Source organism: Egretta garzetta, unplaced genomic scaffold (genome assembly GCF_000687185.1).
Source record: "Egretta garzetta isolate BGI_Z169 unplaced genomic scaffold, ASM68718v1 scaffold411, whole genome shotgun sequence".
Lineage (NCBI taxonomy): Eukaryota > Metazoa > Chordata > Aves > Pelecaniformes > Ardeidae > Egretta > Egretta garzetta.
The window spans coordinates 2283895-2296254 of record NW_009258541.1 but is presented as its reverse complement, the minus strand read 5'-3'; the positions used below and the strand labels follow the sequence as shown (position 1 = coordinate 2296254).

Genomic DNA, 12360 nt, shown 5'->3' with positions numbered 1-12360 from the left:
GCAGGAACTTCTCATCCCAAGTAACAGCACCAGAATCTAGAGCACCACATTTCAGTTCACCTAAATTTCATCAATGCTAAAGAAATTCTTTTCGTTTAAGGTGCCTTATGTGATTCGGGCCATGTTATGAAAAAGTCAATAATTAATTCAAAAGCTCTGGAGCAGTGTTTCTAACGGGTCTTTTCAGTTCTACAAGATATATTTGTTCTTTCTGATGGTTCACACAGAAAACAATGCACAACATTGCTTGGTGCTTGATATTGTTTCATATTAATGCCTTCCATCTTAAAAACCTTATTGACGCTACCACAGTTTTATTCATCCAAGACACCTCACTGATACTGCAGATGTATTTGCATGAGTAAAACCAACTCCTGTTCATAAAATAGACGCCTATCTGTGCAGGTAGGAAAGCATAATTAAGTTTTCATGTTTTATTACTGTCACCCCTCATTCACAAAACATATCCTCAGCTGGGGTAGCCTCCAATGGAGCTCTTCCAACTCACATCAGCAGATGACCTGGCTATGTCCTTCACTTTAATGTGTTGGCATCTTTTCCTTAGGATCTTTATTTCCCCCTAATTAGCCAGACAAAATCTATACGTCACAAGAAGCATTGGTGAAAAAACCCAGGAATTTTTCTCTTCCCCCCCCCCCCCAGTATAAAAAGGAAAAACAGAGCAGCTGTTCTTTTCAAATAAAACACTAAAGGATGAACTGGTGACCATCTTGTGTTTTTTGACAAATAAATTAATCAAATGTTAAATACAACATAATCTCTCTCTCTTTCACCTCCTACTGCCCTCACATACATCACACGACTTATTTACATTCCACCCTTACGCCGGTTCTGTGCAAATTGACTGGGTGCCACACCCAGCGATTAAAATTGACTCAGATCACTAGTTTTCATCATTAGAACACTCCATGAACATTGGGCAGTTATATTTCATTTACTGCTTGATCAAACAGATACGACAGCTTGCTAGGCTATTTGGATTTTCTACTGCACCATAGAAAAATCCCTAAATCATGCATTTTGATGGCATAAATGCAACCAATTTATTGGAATGTGCACAAGACTCGGGATCCATCTTTGCTAAGGATCCAGTTTTGCTGCTGGTAGTGCTGATGATGAGACACAAAACTCCCTGTGTAGCTCAAAATGGGATAAACTGTTACTGGATGGCTGGCCAGATGTGGTATGAATTATAATGAGACCAGAGCCCATGCCAGTGGGCTCCTACTCATGTAGAAGGTCCACTGACTTCAAGGAGAACACGCAGATTAGTATCTCAGTAACGATTCCACAGTGTGACCATCGAAAGGGTTTTTTTTATTCCAGATTGCTCCAAGAAACCCAGCCCTCCGAGGATGGGTTCTGCCACCTTTCACATGATGAATAGCAGCACACTGGGACTCAATTCCTGCAGAGCAATGCTAGACCCATACTAATAGGGGCAGAATCATGACATATTTCTTAATGTTAATTTGGGGCCCAGTTATGCCACTGTTAATCATGTCAGTGACCATTTAATCATGCAAATAATTGCATTGATTTCAGTACTCACATGAGGAAGTGCTCACCAATATTTGAAATGCACACTTGGGGATACGGCTTCACAATCCATTTGCATTTCTATGTGTAGCACAGTTAAGAGTTATATCATTTCAAAGGGAAAGCGGTCTAATTAATTTTTGGAGAGAGAGTTGTTTCTTGCAGGTGTTTTCTTGTCCTTGATTTAATAGAGGCCCAGTGCTCCCCCTCCCCTTTTACAGCTTTAATGATACAGTATTAAAAAAATCTAGATGACTGAAAATTGTACATTAGCTATAATTTTATGCAAGAGCTCTTTCAGTACTTCCATTCCATCAGATTAGAGTAGATGGATGACAAGTACTTTTGTAGGTGGTTTTCCACCTCTTAATAATTGCCCTCTGTGAGTGAATCTGACATATAGGTAGATGTTCTGAACAGTTCATTATCTTTGCTCATATTCCCAAGTATGTGTGATACGTGTTGTTAAACAAACTCATCCCTGTTTCAGCTTGACAGTGCCATGGGTTGAACTTTTGGATGTGAATGCAAATCTATCTTAAACAGAGATGATTCCAAGCAATTTGAAAGTTGCTCATATGATAATTCTCTTAGCTCCTATGTTCATATAGGAAGCAAATGATATATAAGTAACGCCTTCAAAAAAAATCTGATTTTCAAACTGAAAGCGGGCGTCACATCAGAAAGTGACCTGTCTGGAAAATAATGTCTGGTTAAAGGATAACTAAGGTCCATCACACCACATGACCTATTTATGGCAGAAGGTGAGCAGCACCTCCTGAAAGCACATCTACTCAGCACAGCGCTGATTACAGTCAGACTGGGTGACATTTTGTGTATCAGCCATTCAGGAATTTGTAACATATTATGAAGATGACTTAAAATATTGGACTGAACATAAATATTAATGACTTGACCTCACTGTTTAATTCTGCTGTTGTTTTTGTAATGCTAACACAACTGTAATTCCGTTCATTTCTACTGACTGATCTAGACTGGCAAAAGTGCATGATCGTGCAAAGCCTGGACAAGTCAAAGCATCATTGAGGACAGTGTTACCTAGCCTGCCATTAAAGCTGAGAAGGTATGAAAACCTGTTTAATTTAGCACAATTTCTTTGTATTAATCATATACATCAAGGCATAGGTATCTCTTTGTGAAGAAATCTGTATTACATACAACGGGAGGCACTTACAAACAGGTGAAGTCCTTTAAAAGATCTTACTATGCTTGAGTCATACTTTAACAAACAACTTACCAGAAGACAACAGGAACAAGCAATAATTATGTGGAATGGTTTACACTCAATGTCAATGGGACAGAGGAAGAATACCAAGATTGAGAAGCACATAACTAAAAATAATCTGCTCTGACATTCTCTATACAATCGAGGCGCCGCAACAATGCATGGTGTTCAGCATTTTAAGAAGTAACAGGCATGACTTGGAGCTTTTTGAAAGGGTCATTGGTCCATGGTCTGGATTGTTGCTGTCCTCAAGTAGGGATTTAAATGGATCATTCTCAGTGTTGAAATTATTACAAAGCAGCATGTATTTTAAGTCAGTTCTGCTTATAAAAGGTAACGCTCAGATCAGTGTTTAAACAGCACCAGGACAACAATGAACTTTGTCTAGTTGCAAGGTAATTTAAATTTGTATCAATAGATGATAATGAGAACCGAACCAGGAAGACCCTGTACGGTTTTGTTTTCCTGCATATTGTCAAAAACGTCCCTCTCTAATGGTTTATACTTATGTCCACCGTATCAGTTTAGTCTTTGGCAGAGTAATAGAGGGCAGGATGGAAAACCAACCCCTTGAATAAAAAACCCCACACACTGGGCAGCAGTTTTCTCTGCTTTTATCCTACTTCCATTTCAAGAAAATATAATTCTAAAAACCTGTAATGATGGTGACTCAACTACCTCTCCAGGTGACTTATGTGGTAACTGAATTCTCCTCAATGTGTTTTCTGTTCATTCCTCACCTGGATGGCTTTTCATTTTTGACCATGAACTCCTGTGCTCCACAGAAAGCAGGCATTATTATCCTCCTTGAAGACTCTGAACTATTACTGCAATGTTAACATATGATTTCCATCCATCACTTGATACATCGTCAAACAGGGATTATGACAATTAATTATAAATAATGAGAAATCCTGGTACATCACACCTCTTTATAAATTGGAAATGAACTTTCTCTTGGGTTGTTCTCTCTCTGGGACCGGAGTGGGATGTTCTGACTGACTCTTTAACTGTCTTGTCTTGCTCTTTATAAGTCCTGTCAAAGGGCTCCTGAATGTCTTGCCTACAAGGCCATTATTACTACCCTTATATATAGCCTTTTGCTATTACATACTCTTTTGTTATTATATATCCTCTTCCCCTGCTGATAGAGATAAGACCACTCTTGTCTTTGAATATTCCTTCCACTGAGATTCTCAAATTTCCTTTGCAACACTCCCTTCTCTGATGAGTATGCTCATTTTCCTCTTTTTGCCTTCCTCAGGAATTTTGCAAACTCCTGATTCATATCACAGCTTACCTCTACTTCTTTAGTTACAAAAAATTCCACAATCGTATTTTCATTTAGAGAAACAGATTCACAATAATAAAGTGCAAATGAAGTATAATTTCAGGCACTCTCTGCTACACATAATGGGCACTACGTACAGAGCTTTTACGTATGACTTTGGTTTTGACACTTAAGAAATGGTAGTGTTCCATTGTAAAAGCTCGTGCAACAGCACTACTTGTTTGTAGTTAGTAGCAGTGTTAGTAGCAGAGCATCTTTTCAAATTACTAGAACTGACTAAAAAGAATTGCAATGTTCATTTAAAATAGGGTTCCTTACATCAGGCATTTAATGTCATGGACTTACTCATACACAGTTGTCCATCCATTTTCATCGCTTTTGGTTGCTAAAAGCCCTGTGTTTCCAGGATATGTCATCAGAGCCAGGTTGTAGCCTTGGGCATAAACTCTTTTCAGAACTCCATTGCTGCTTATTGTCAGCCAATACACCTGGCCCCCCGGCACCACGACCCACAGGGGCAGCCCACTCGTGTCTCTGCGGATGTGAACTGAATTCCCATTGCTGCTGGTGATGGTGCCAATATCGCCTTCCCCGCTGTAGGTGAAATTGTAAATGTAGTCCCTTGTTATGAGGTTCAGTGTGTGCAGGTGGGTGCCGTTGATGGTGAACTGATACAGTTCTTGGTCTGCTGGCGACGCAATCTCATACATATTCGTGTCACTGAGGTGAGCCTTGTTTCGGCTGACTGCACGGATGCGAACATTGCCAAGGTCTGCTACATAGAGTGTGTCATCGGGAGAGACTGCTAGAGAAGAAGGTGCTTTCAGCTTTGCATCTTTGGCATATCCACCATCACCTGGAGGAGAAATGGTAATTTGAGTAATCTGTAGTGTCCATATTTAAGCTGATCCCCGTAGCCTGACACACTGCTTGTCCTCAGTATCATTTACAGGTCAATAAAGCAGTATCTTCTTCCAACTCATTAAATCCATATTATCTAAGGTTGGTGCCATTCTAAATCAGTCTCAGTGAAGACAAACAAGAATATAAATTATCTAATTTATACCATTTTTGCTAAGGCCTTTCCTGCTGCTCAGGAAAGCATTAATGACAAAATTGTGAAAGGAAAAAAAACCATCACACCTGAAGTTTCATTCCCTACTATTTGTCTGTTGGCATGTAGTTAAAAGTAGAATTGTGTTATAAATAATACAAAGAGAAAATAAACCCCAGTAATTCAGCTAAAATGACACTGAAGCAAAGATTAGTTTATACTTATTAAAAACTCAACACCACAGGAAAACAAAAGAAGAATAATAGTTGAAAAGTGCCTTGAGAAACCACCCCTTCCAGTATCATTTCATATTCTATTTGGTTTGTGTTATTTTAAGGTTTGAGGAGGACATTTGCATTATCATGGGCTGTATATGCATATCAAAATGCTTTACATGAGCAGGACCTTCTGTAACTAGCAAGAAAGCATATTAAAACTCACTCTTAGAGAAAAACATACTACTGTTTGTATTGCTCCCCTTCTTCTGACTGAGAAATGAAATTTGGTGGAGATTTTGAGCACACCCTATGCTTCTTTGGAGATGGACAGATTAGCTACTCTTCTGACCCTGCCTTTCACCAGCCCAGCACTGGCACAATCATTAGATTTGCAACAGTTTTTTATTTTTCAGGACTGTGGGCAGTTTTTCCCTCAGTAGGAACCCTGAACAGGATCCTTTTCAGCACTGGTCTACCATAGCTCTAACTGAAGCTGCCAGCACTTGGCAATGCACATGAAGCTTTGATTATCTTTACAAGGCTGGGTCAGCAACCCACCTTCTCTGAAAGACCATTTACATTTTTTCCTCTCCATTCTTGACATACTTAATGGTTTCTTGCCAGTAATTAACCTTTTACTTGAAATGGGAGGCTTAAGAATTATGATGACATTATGGAGCTGAACACAGTGGTTCTTAGAGATGACAACGTACTGCACACCTCTGTATATGGGAATGCTATCCTTTGTCCCATTATGAAATATGTTTTTATGAAAAAAAGCACCATAATTTGTTTTGGTGCATGCATGGAGGGGGAGCTGTGCTGCTGAGAATGTCCAGTGGTGCAGTGTGGGCCTGGTACTGGCTGTTCCAGTTTAAAACACACAAAGAGTAAGAAATTCTGAACATTATGTGTTTGCATTATTTTGCAATTTGCACTGGGGCTGGTACCATCTTCAACATGGGCAAACATAGCTGACACAGAAAGGCAGACCTGGAGCTAATTTTGAATGGTGTGTAATCTCTGTATCAAAAGAGGAAAAGCTAAGAACACCCTGAATTTCCTCCAGTGCCAACCAGAAGATTCACATCTCTACATCTAATGGATTAAATCCACAAAGAGCTGCTGATAAGCTTTTTGGCTTTCCAAGGAAACTGAATCATTGCTCATCTCTCCTTCCCCCTTGTCACTTTGCTAATCTGCAGCTTTGCCAGGAGATCTCAACAGGTAAGAGACAGGAAATAAGTACCATTGCCTTACCTGAAAAACAGTCACAATTAGGATCAATCTTGCAGTCACAATCTGATGGGGCTCCAGCGATTATAGAGATCTCACCGTTGGTTGTGACCTGTTGTATACGGTTGATCTTTCTTTCATCTGTCTCTGCAATGTAGAGTATCCCGCTGTGAGATACAGTGATCGCCCTGGCTGACTCCAGGGTTGAATGGATGGCCACCTTGCTGACGATGAAGTGGTCGATGCCTGGCACCTGGCAGTGAATGGGGCGCCCTGCAATAATTCGCACACGCCTGTTCTCAGAGATCTGCAGGACAATGTTGTTGTCCAGGACATACAGTGAATTGTCTAGAGGGTTCACTGTGAGGTCTGTTGGCCACTCTAACCGCACCTGGAAAAAAAGTTAAGGGGAAGGCAGGGGAAAAAAAAGAAAAAAGAATGATTAAGACAGTAAGGCAGTTTCATTCAACCACCTCTGATCACCATGTCCTCAAGGCACTTGGTGGATTCACCCAGCACTGCTTCTCTAGTATGTACCTTTAATTTGGTTTGGCAGAAGAAGTTTCAACAAGCATACTCTTTTTTGAGGTTGAGGTCCAGTGTGGAACAAAACTCGATTTGAAAAGTAATTTAGCACCCTCTGAGAGGTATTTGCAAAGGTCCACTAAGGTGGGAACTTTTTATTATACCTATGCAGTCATGCAAATAAAAACACACACTTCATGTCATGCAACATCAGCCAGAAAATTTTCCAGGTCTGAATGTTACTGTTTCAAGGTTGCAGCCAACACTGGCAGAGTGGAAAACAGTTAGAGGTTGTCAATGTCCTAACACTTTAATTGACTGTTAGTACAAAAGGAAAATGACATACTAGAAGAGTAGGACACATTTCTACAATTTGTTTACTAAACAAGAAATGTTAATAAGACTTGTATGCTGTAAGAAATATAAGGCCGTTAATTCTTTGTAACATAATAATACACCAATATATCACACTTCACATGACGCAATAGCCAAGCCGCAATTACTTACAATGATTTTGCTTTGTGAATTCAGTATTTCAGTCATGGATTAAGTAAATTCTTCATATTTAAGGTTAGCTTTTTGCCTTTTTCCATGCAGGTGAGAGAGCCAACCAAGCAAAGTTTCCAAACCACACTGGAGGAAATGCTAGAAGAATGACCTCACTCTGCTACCTGTTGCATCAGGATCCGGAGGAATTAAACATGCTCCAATTAAAGGTGGGGCAGCCTGTCAACCCGAAAGACAACCAGTATGTAGGTCGCTGACTGTAGCACATACTGGCCAGAGCTTCAAATTCCTCCTGTTGACAAAGCTCAAAAGGCAGTGCAGGATCGCTGAATTGGAGACTGGTCCCTCTCACCAGCTAATGGCCAGTGGAGGATTTGGACTGCAGCTTCTCTATGGAAAGGTCAGAGAACAACTGAGCCATCGAGATTGCAAGACAGCCTATTTTTGTCTGTCTCAGGACGCTTTGCTTGTTATCCTTTGTGAAGAGATGGCTGCTTTTCTCTGAGTGGAATTTTTCTGAATTAAATATATCCATCATCAGAAGAGAATAAATAGCAGGCTAAAATGTAATGTTTTACATGCTTTATATATTGCAGAAGCTTCTATTATTTTGTTTACTGATTTCGTTGCCGATTTTGCTCATTTTGCCACTGTGCTAATGAAACAATCTATGAATTTAGAGACTGCAGATGCTAATACAATGCTCAGCACTGAGGAATAACATATGGTGGAGTGTGTGGCCATCGCAAGCCACCTGCTCGCCTGGGGTCAGCTCAGGAACTAGGCTGGAGGCCAAGTCTCTCCCTTTCTCAGGCATCAGTATTTCCTGAATAATCTCATTTCCAGAAGTACATTGCTGGTTTGATAATTGATGTTTTAATAAAGTGAGGGCATTGTGGCTACTGTGCCTCACCCTGCGTGGTTATGTGGTGCACCACACAATCACGAAGGCTCACGGAGTAATCGAATTCCACCTTGTGCCCAGTCCATTTTACTAGACAGCATAATAACTGGCATTAAGACTAATGCTGTTGGGTTCAAGATCTCCTCTGAACCAGGTGGTAGAGTCCTTCCAAATGATGATAAATGTGGTGAAACAGTTGGAAACAGATTCCTCCCATAAAGGTGCTGATTTCTGTGCGTGTGTGAGACTGCCCAGATTCCACTCGCTGTGCTAGGGCTGGTTTACACACTGCTGTTAGCTCATGCTTCAACTGAGAGTCACTGGGACACCAGATAAAACTCTTTAGTTAGCATAAAAATCTCTTCAAGGCTATCTTCAGGAAACCTGGAAAAAGCCGTATTTGCAATGTACCTTTAATGCAGAACATTTGATTGCTCTATCAAAGCAAATGGATTATTTTTAATGGGAAACACATACCTTCAACTTTACTGGCCTCCTTCATGGATCACTCTGCTGTAAAAACAATCTTTGATTACCTGCAACTAGATTACTAATGATAAAAACTTTGGCCTGAAACTATCTGGTTTTGCCATACTGACTCTGCATAGCACCTGCCATGTCTTAATATCTGGTTTTCCTTTGTGGACCAGCCACACTGCCTTTGCCCAGTGAATAATTTGAATTCCTCCCACTGTGTGGGTATGCCTGGTGTCTTGCACATAAACAGGGACTGGTTTGGGCCAAAACAACATTTTCTCTGGTTGATTTGAGGATGATTTGGTTTATTGAGATAGAATAAACTTTTAGGCAACTGTCTATCTCACTTGCAGCAATGTGCCTAAAGCTTAGTCTTAACAGCTGTTAACTGCAAGCACATTTGCTCTCATACTGATCACAACTGTAAATCTAGCTGCATTATGGTAAAAATAAATAAAATTTTAGTTGGGAACTTCTAAGCAATTTTGGTTACTACCCCAGAACTGTTGCCTAGCTCTCTGCTCTGCAAAGCTCACAGAAGGTATGGGCTACAGCTTCTCCTTTCTGGGTTTAAAGCGGTCATGGATGCATGGGTTTAGTCCCAGGTGAAATATTAAAGCTAGCATGTACCTGTCTGGAGACTGCAGCACAAAACCCAACTGCTGCTCACTGCAAACTTGTGCTAGTGCAACTAGAGGGGGAAAAAGGGGAAATAGGCCAATTAAAATTAAACATACACAAATACAACCCCCTGAGCATTCCTAATCTGAAGAAGAATTTCAGAGATTTAGAAAAAATCTGCACTGTTCTTGTCAGGATGAGACTTCAAGGCATCTTAAACTGGTGTAAGCTGGGGCTGCTGCAGTCCCACCCCACGCCTTCCCCCAGTGCAGCCCCCAGCAGCAAGGCCAGCGTTTTATGTAGTCCTACGGAGAGCAGGTTCAGGACAGTTTGCTGGCTAAAAACTAATAATCTAAATCAGCTTAAGCTGAAGTGTAACTGCACCCTCAGGTTCACTGTTACCTTGAAAAGTCACTGTTTTTTTCCTTTCTTTTAAAGCAAGCTGCCCTCTGGCAGGTTTCTGTGACCAAACCATCAGTTGTGCTTCATTCAGAGCCAATAAACATATTACAGAGAAGCACTTCAATTCTCATCAGATATGACTGTGCCTATTAAAAAGTTTTCACAGACAAAAGCTCAGTTAGGATTGGAATATTAAATCAGTTAATATATTTTTTAATTTGAAGCAGTAAAAAGTCCTCTCCCATTTATGCATATTTTTCTTGTAACTCAAAATTGTGCCAATTGCAAGTGATTTTTCTTACGTTTGATGGGTTCTTTTTTTGAGCAGTGTACAGAAATGGCATTGCCGATTATCCCATTATAAACAAACAGGTGAGGTTTGTTCAGCAGCAGTCAGTACCTCACATTCTTCACAGACCGAAATTTTCAGGTGACAGTTCTGGTTTGGTTCACTGGAGACTGAGTATATGCAATGAAAATCACTGCCGAAACAAGTGAACCCTTGACCAATGAGACCTTTTGCATATAGGTATTAACTTGTCAACTTTTCTGGGAATTCAGCATTTAACTGTCAAGATAAAGGCTCCAGCTATATCTAATAATCAGTCTCTGGTTTGAGAAGTGCAAAATTAACACCTACTGGTCTGGCTTTCTAATACATTTTTTCATGACAACTGTTCTGGAAAACACAAAGAGCACCAAGGTGGCTTTAAATGAATTTTCACTGGGAGATCTACATTTAGGTAGTTAAATAGCTCTCAGACCCAAATGGTAGGGTTTTTTGTGTGTTTCTTTCTTGCAAAACATGCATGTGCTTGTATAACTATCTATCCACCTACCTATCTGGTTTTGAAATACTCAAACATTTTTCCCACAGCAAAGCTTTACAACTAAGTAAATAACATGAGGTTTTTGCAAAGTAGCACTGATAGGAGAGCCTGGACTCACAGACTTCTTAAACATACACGCCTGCACAATCTACACACATTTAAGTGTTTGTGAAGAATACTGTTTCACTTTTGGTTTTGACCATATGGCTAAAACTTTCTGCACATTTTCCATGACATTTTACGGCTGTGGCATTTTTGGTACTATTTTAAACAAATCAGATCAAACAAATTCTACCGTTCATTTCAAAGAAAGAAAAATAAAAAGGAAAAAAATTATCCTCGTCTGCAGATGCAGGTTTCAAGAGCTTAACTGTTTGGTTGCGGAGGTAAATTTCACTGGGATAAATTTCATTTATCATGGATTAAAAGAAGCTGCATCAATCCCTAAAAAGGCTTCATCATTGCTTTGATTTCTTGCCATGCATTGCCTGTATCTTTTGATTCAATTTCATATAGTAGCATGAAATTCATGCCAAAATTTTTCTGATAGTCCTGACTGATGGATTACTTCCTATCTGTACCGCTCAGCTTCAAGTACTTCTGTTTATGCTACCTTTGCCTTTATTCAGCTCTACAATATGCATTTGCAGACCCGATCACAGCATCCTCCAGACCTTTTGCTGCTTTTTTCATCTCCTCTTACTTATACTCACTTCAGCTGTTGTTTCCAGGCAAAACACTCACCACCATGTCCTAAATAGCATTTTTCACTCTTCCCACCCAAACCCTGCTTTCTCCTTCCTTCTGCAAGAGAAATGGCTCCGAGGAAGGACTTGCACAGGCGGTCCATCAGGAGTGAGCGAGTAGTTTACAAGGCTGAAGGAGACCAGTTCTGCTTCCCTGAACTTTTCACAGGATGTCTCACTACATGTATTTCTCTCTATTTTCTCACAGTTGACAACCACAGATATTTTTTCATCATTTTCTGTCAGTTTGCTCTCACTTCTGGGCTCGCTCTTTTGTTGACACTGACACTGTCAGCTCCTCTCAGCAGCTTAGCTTCTTTCTTAATGGCACACAGAGACACAATTCAGCTCCTGCGGTCTGACACCGGGGAACCCTTCCCTGCCGTGGGATTACAGCCTCCTCCCACACTGGAGGAGCCTTTGTTTCTCATGCTCCTGATACTGTGTATTATAAAATTCAGAATTATACAGTTCAGCTGGAGCAGTCCCTGCTCCACACTTCACAAATGCTGTGCTCTCTGCATTCATCGTTCCCCAGTGAAAAACCCAAATAAATGAGTTTTGCAGCCTAATGACCGTTGTTTTCTACCCTGGGCTGGGAAAGCAGCTGTGGCACATTTACGGATGCAGCTCAGAGGCCACCAGTTCTCCGGCATCATGGCTTGGGTAGTATCCCTGCCAACCTGCCTTTGCCGTCAATTATTTCCAGCGGATGAGGGACCTAGCGCAGGGATGCCACGGCC

At 40.6% G+C, this 12360-nt stretch overlaps 1 protein-coding gene across 2 annotated transcripts in view; it reads right to left on the bottom strand.

Annotated features, from left to right (window-relative positions):
• TENM1 (teneurin transmembrane protein 1) overlaps positions 1 to 12360 on the bottom strand; it is a 257419-nt gene that overhangs the window by 18916 nt on the left and 226143 nt on the right. For both annotated transcript variants that reach the window (XM_035902110.1, XM_035902112.1), the window contains 2 exons: positions 6630 to 6996; positions 4443 to 4953 (listed from right to left, as the gene is read on the bottom strand). In XM_035902110.1, coding sequence (XP_035758003.1) covers positions 4443 to 4953; positions 6630 to 6996 — 878 coding nt within the window. The remainder of the gene's footprint in view (positions 1 to 4442; positions 4954 to 6629; positions 6997 to 12360) is intronic.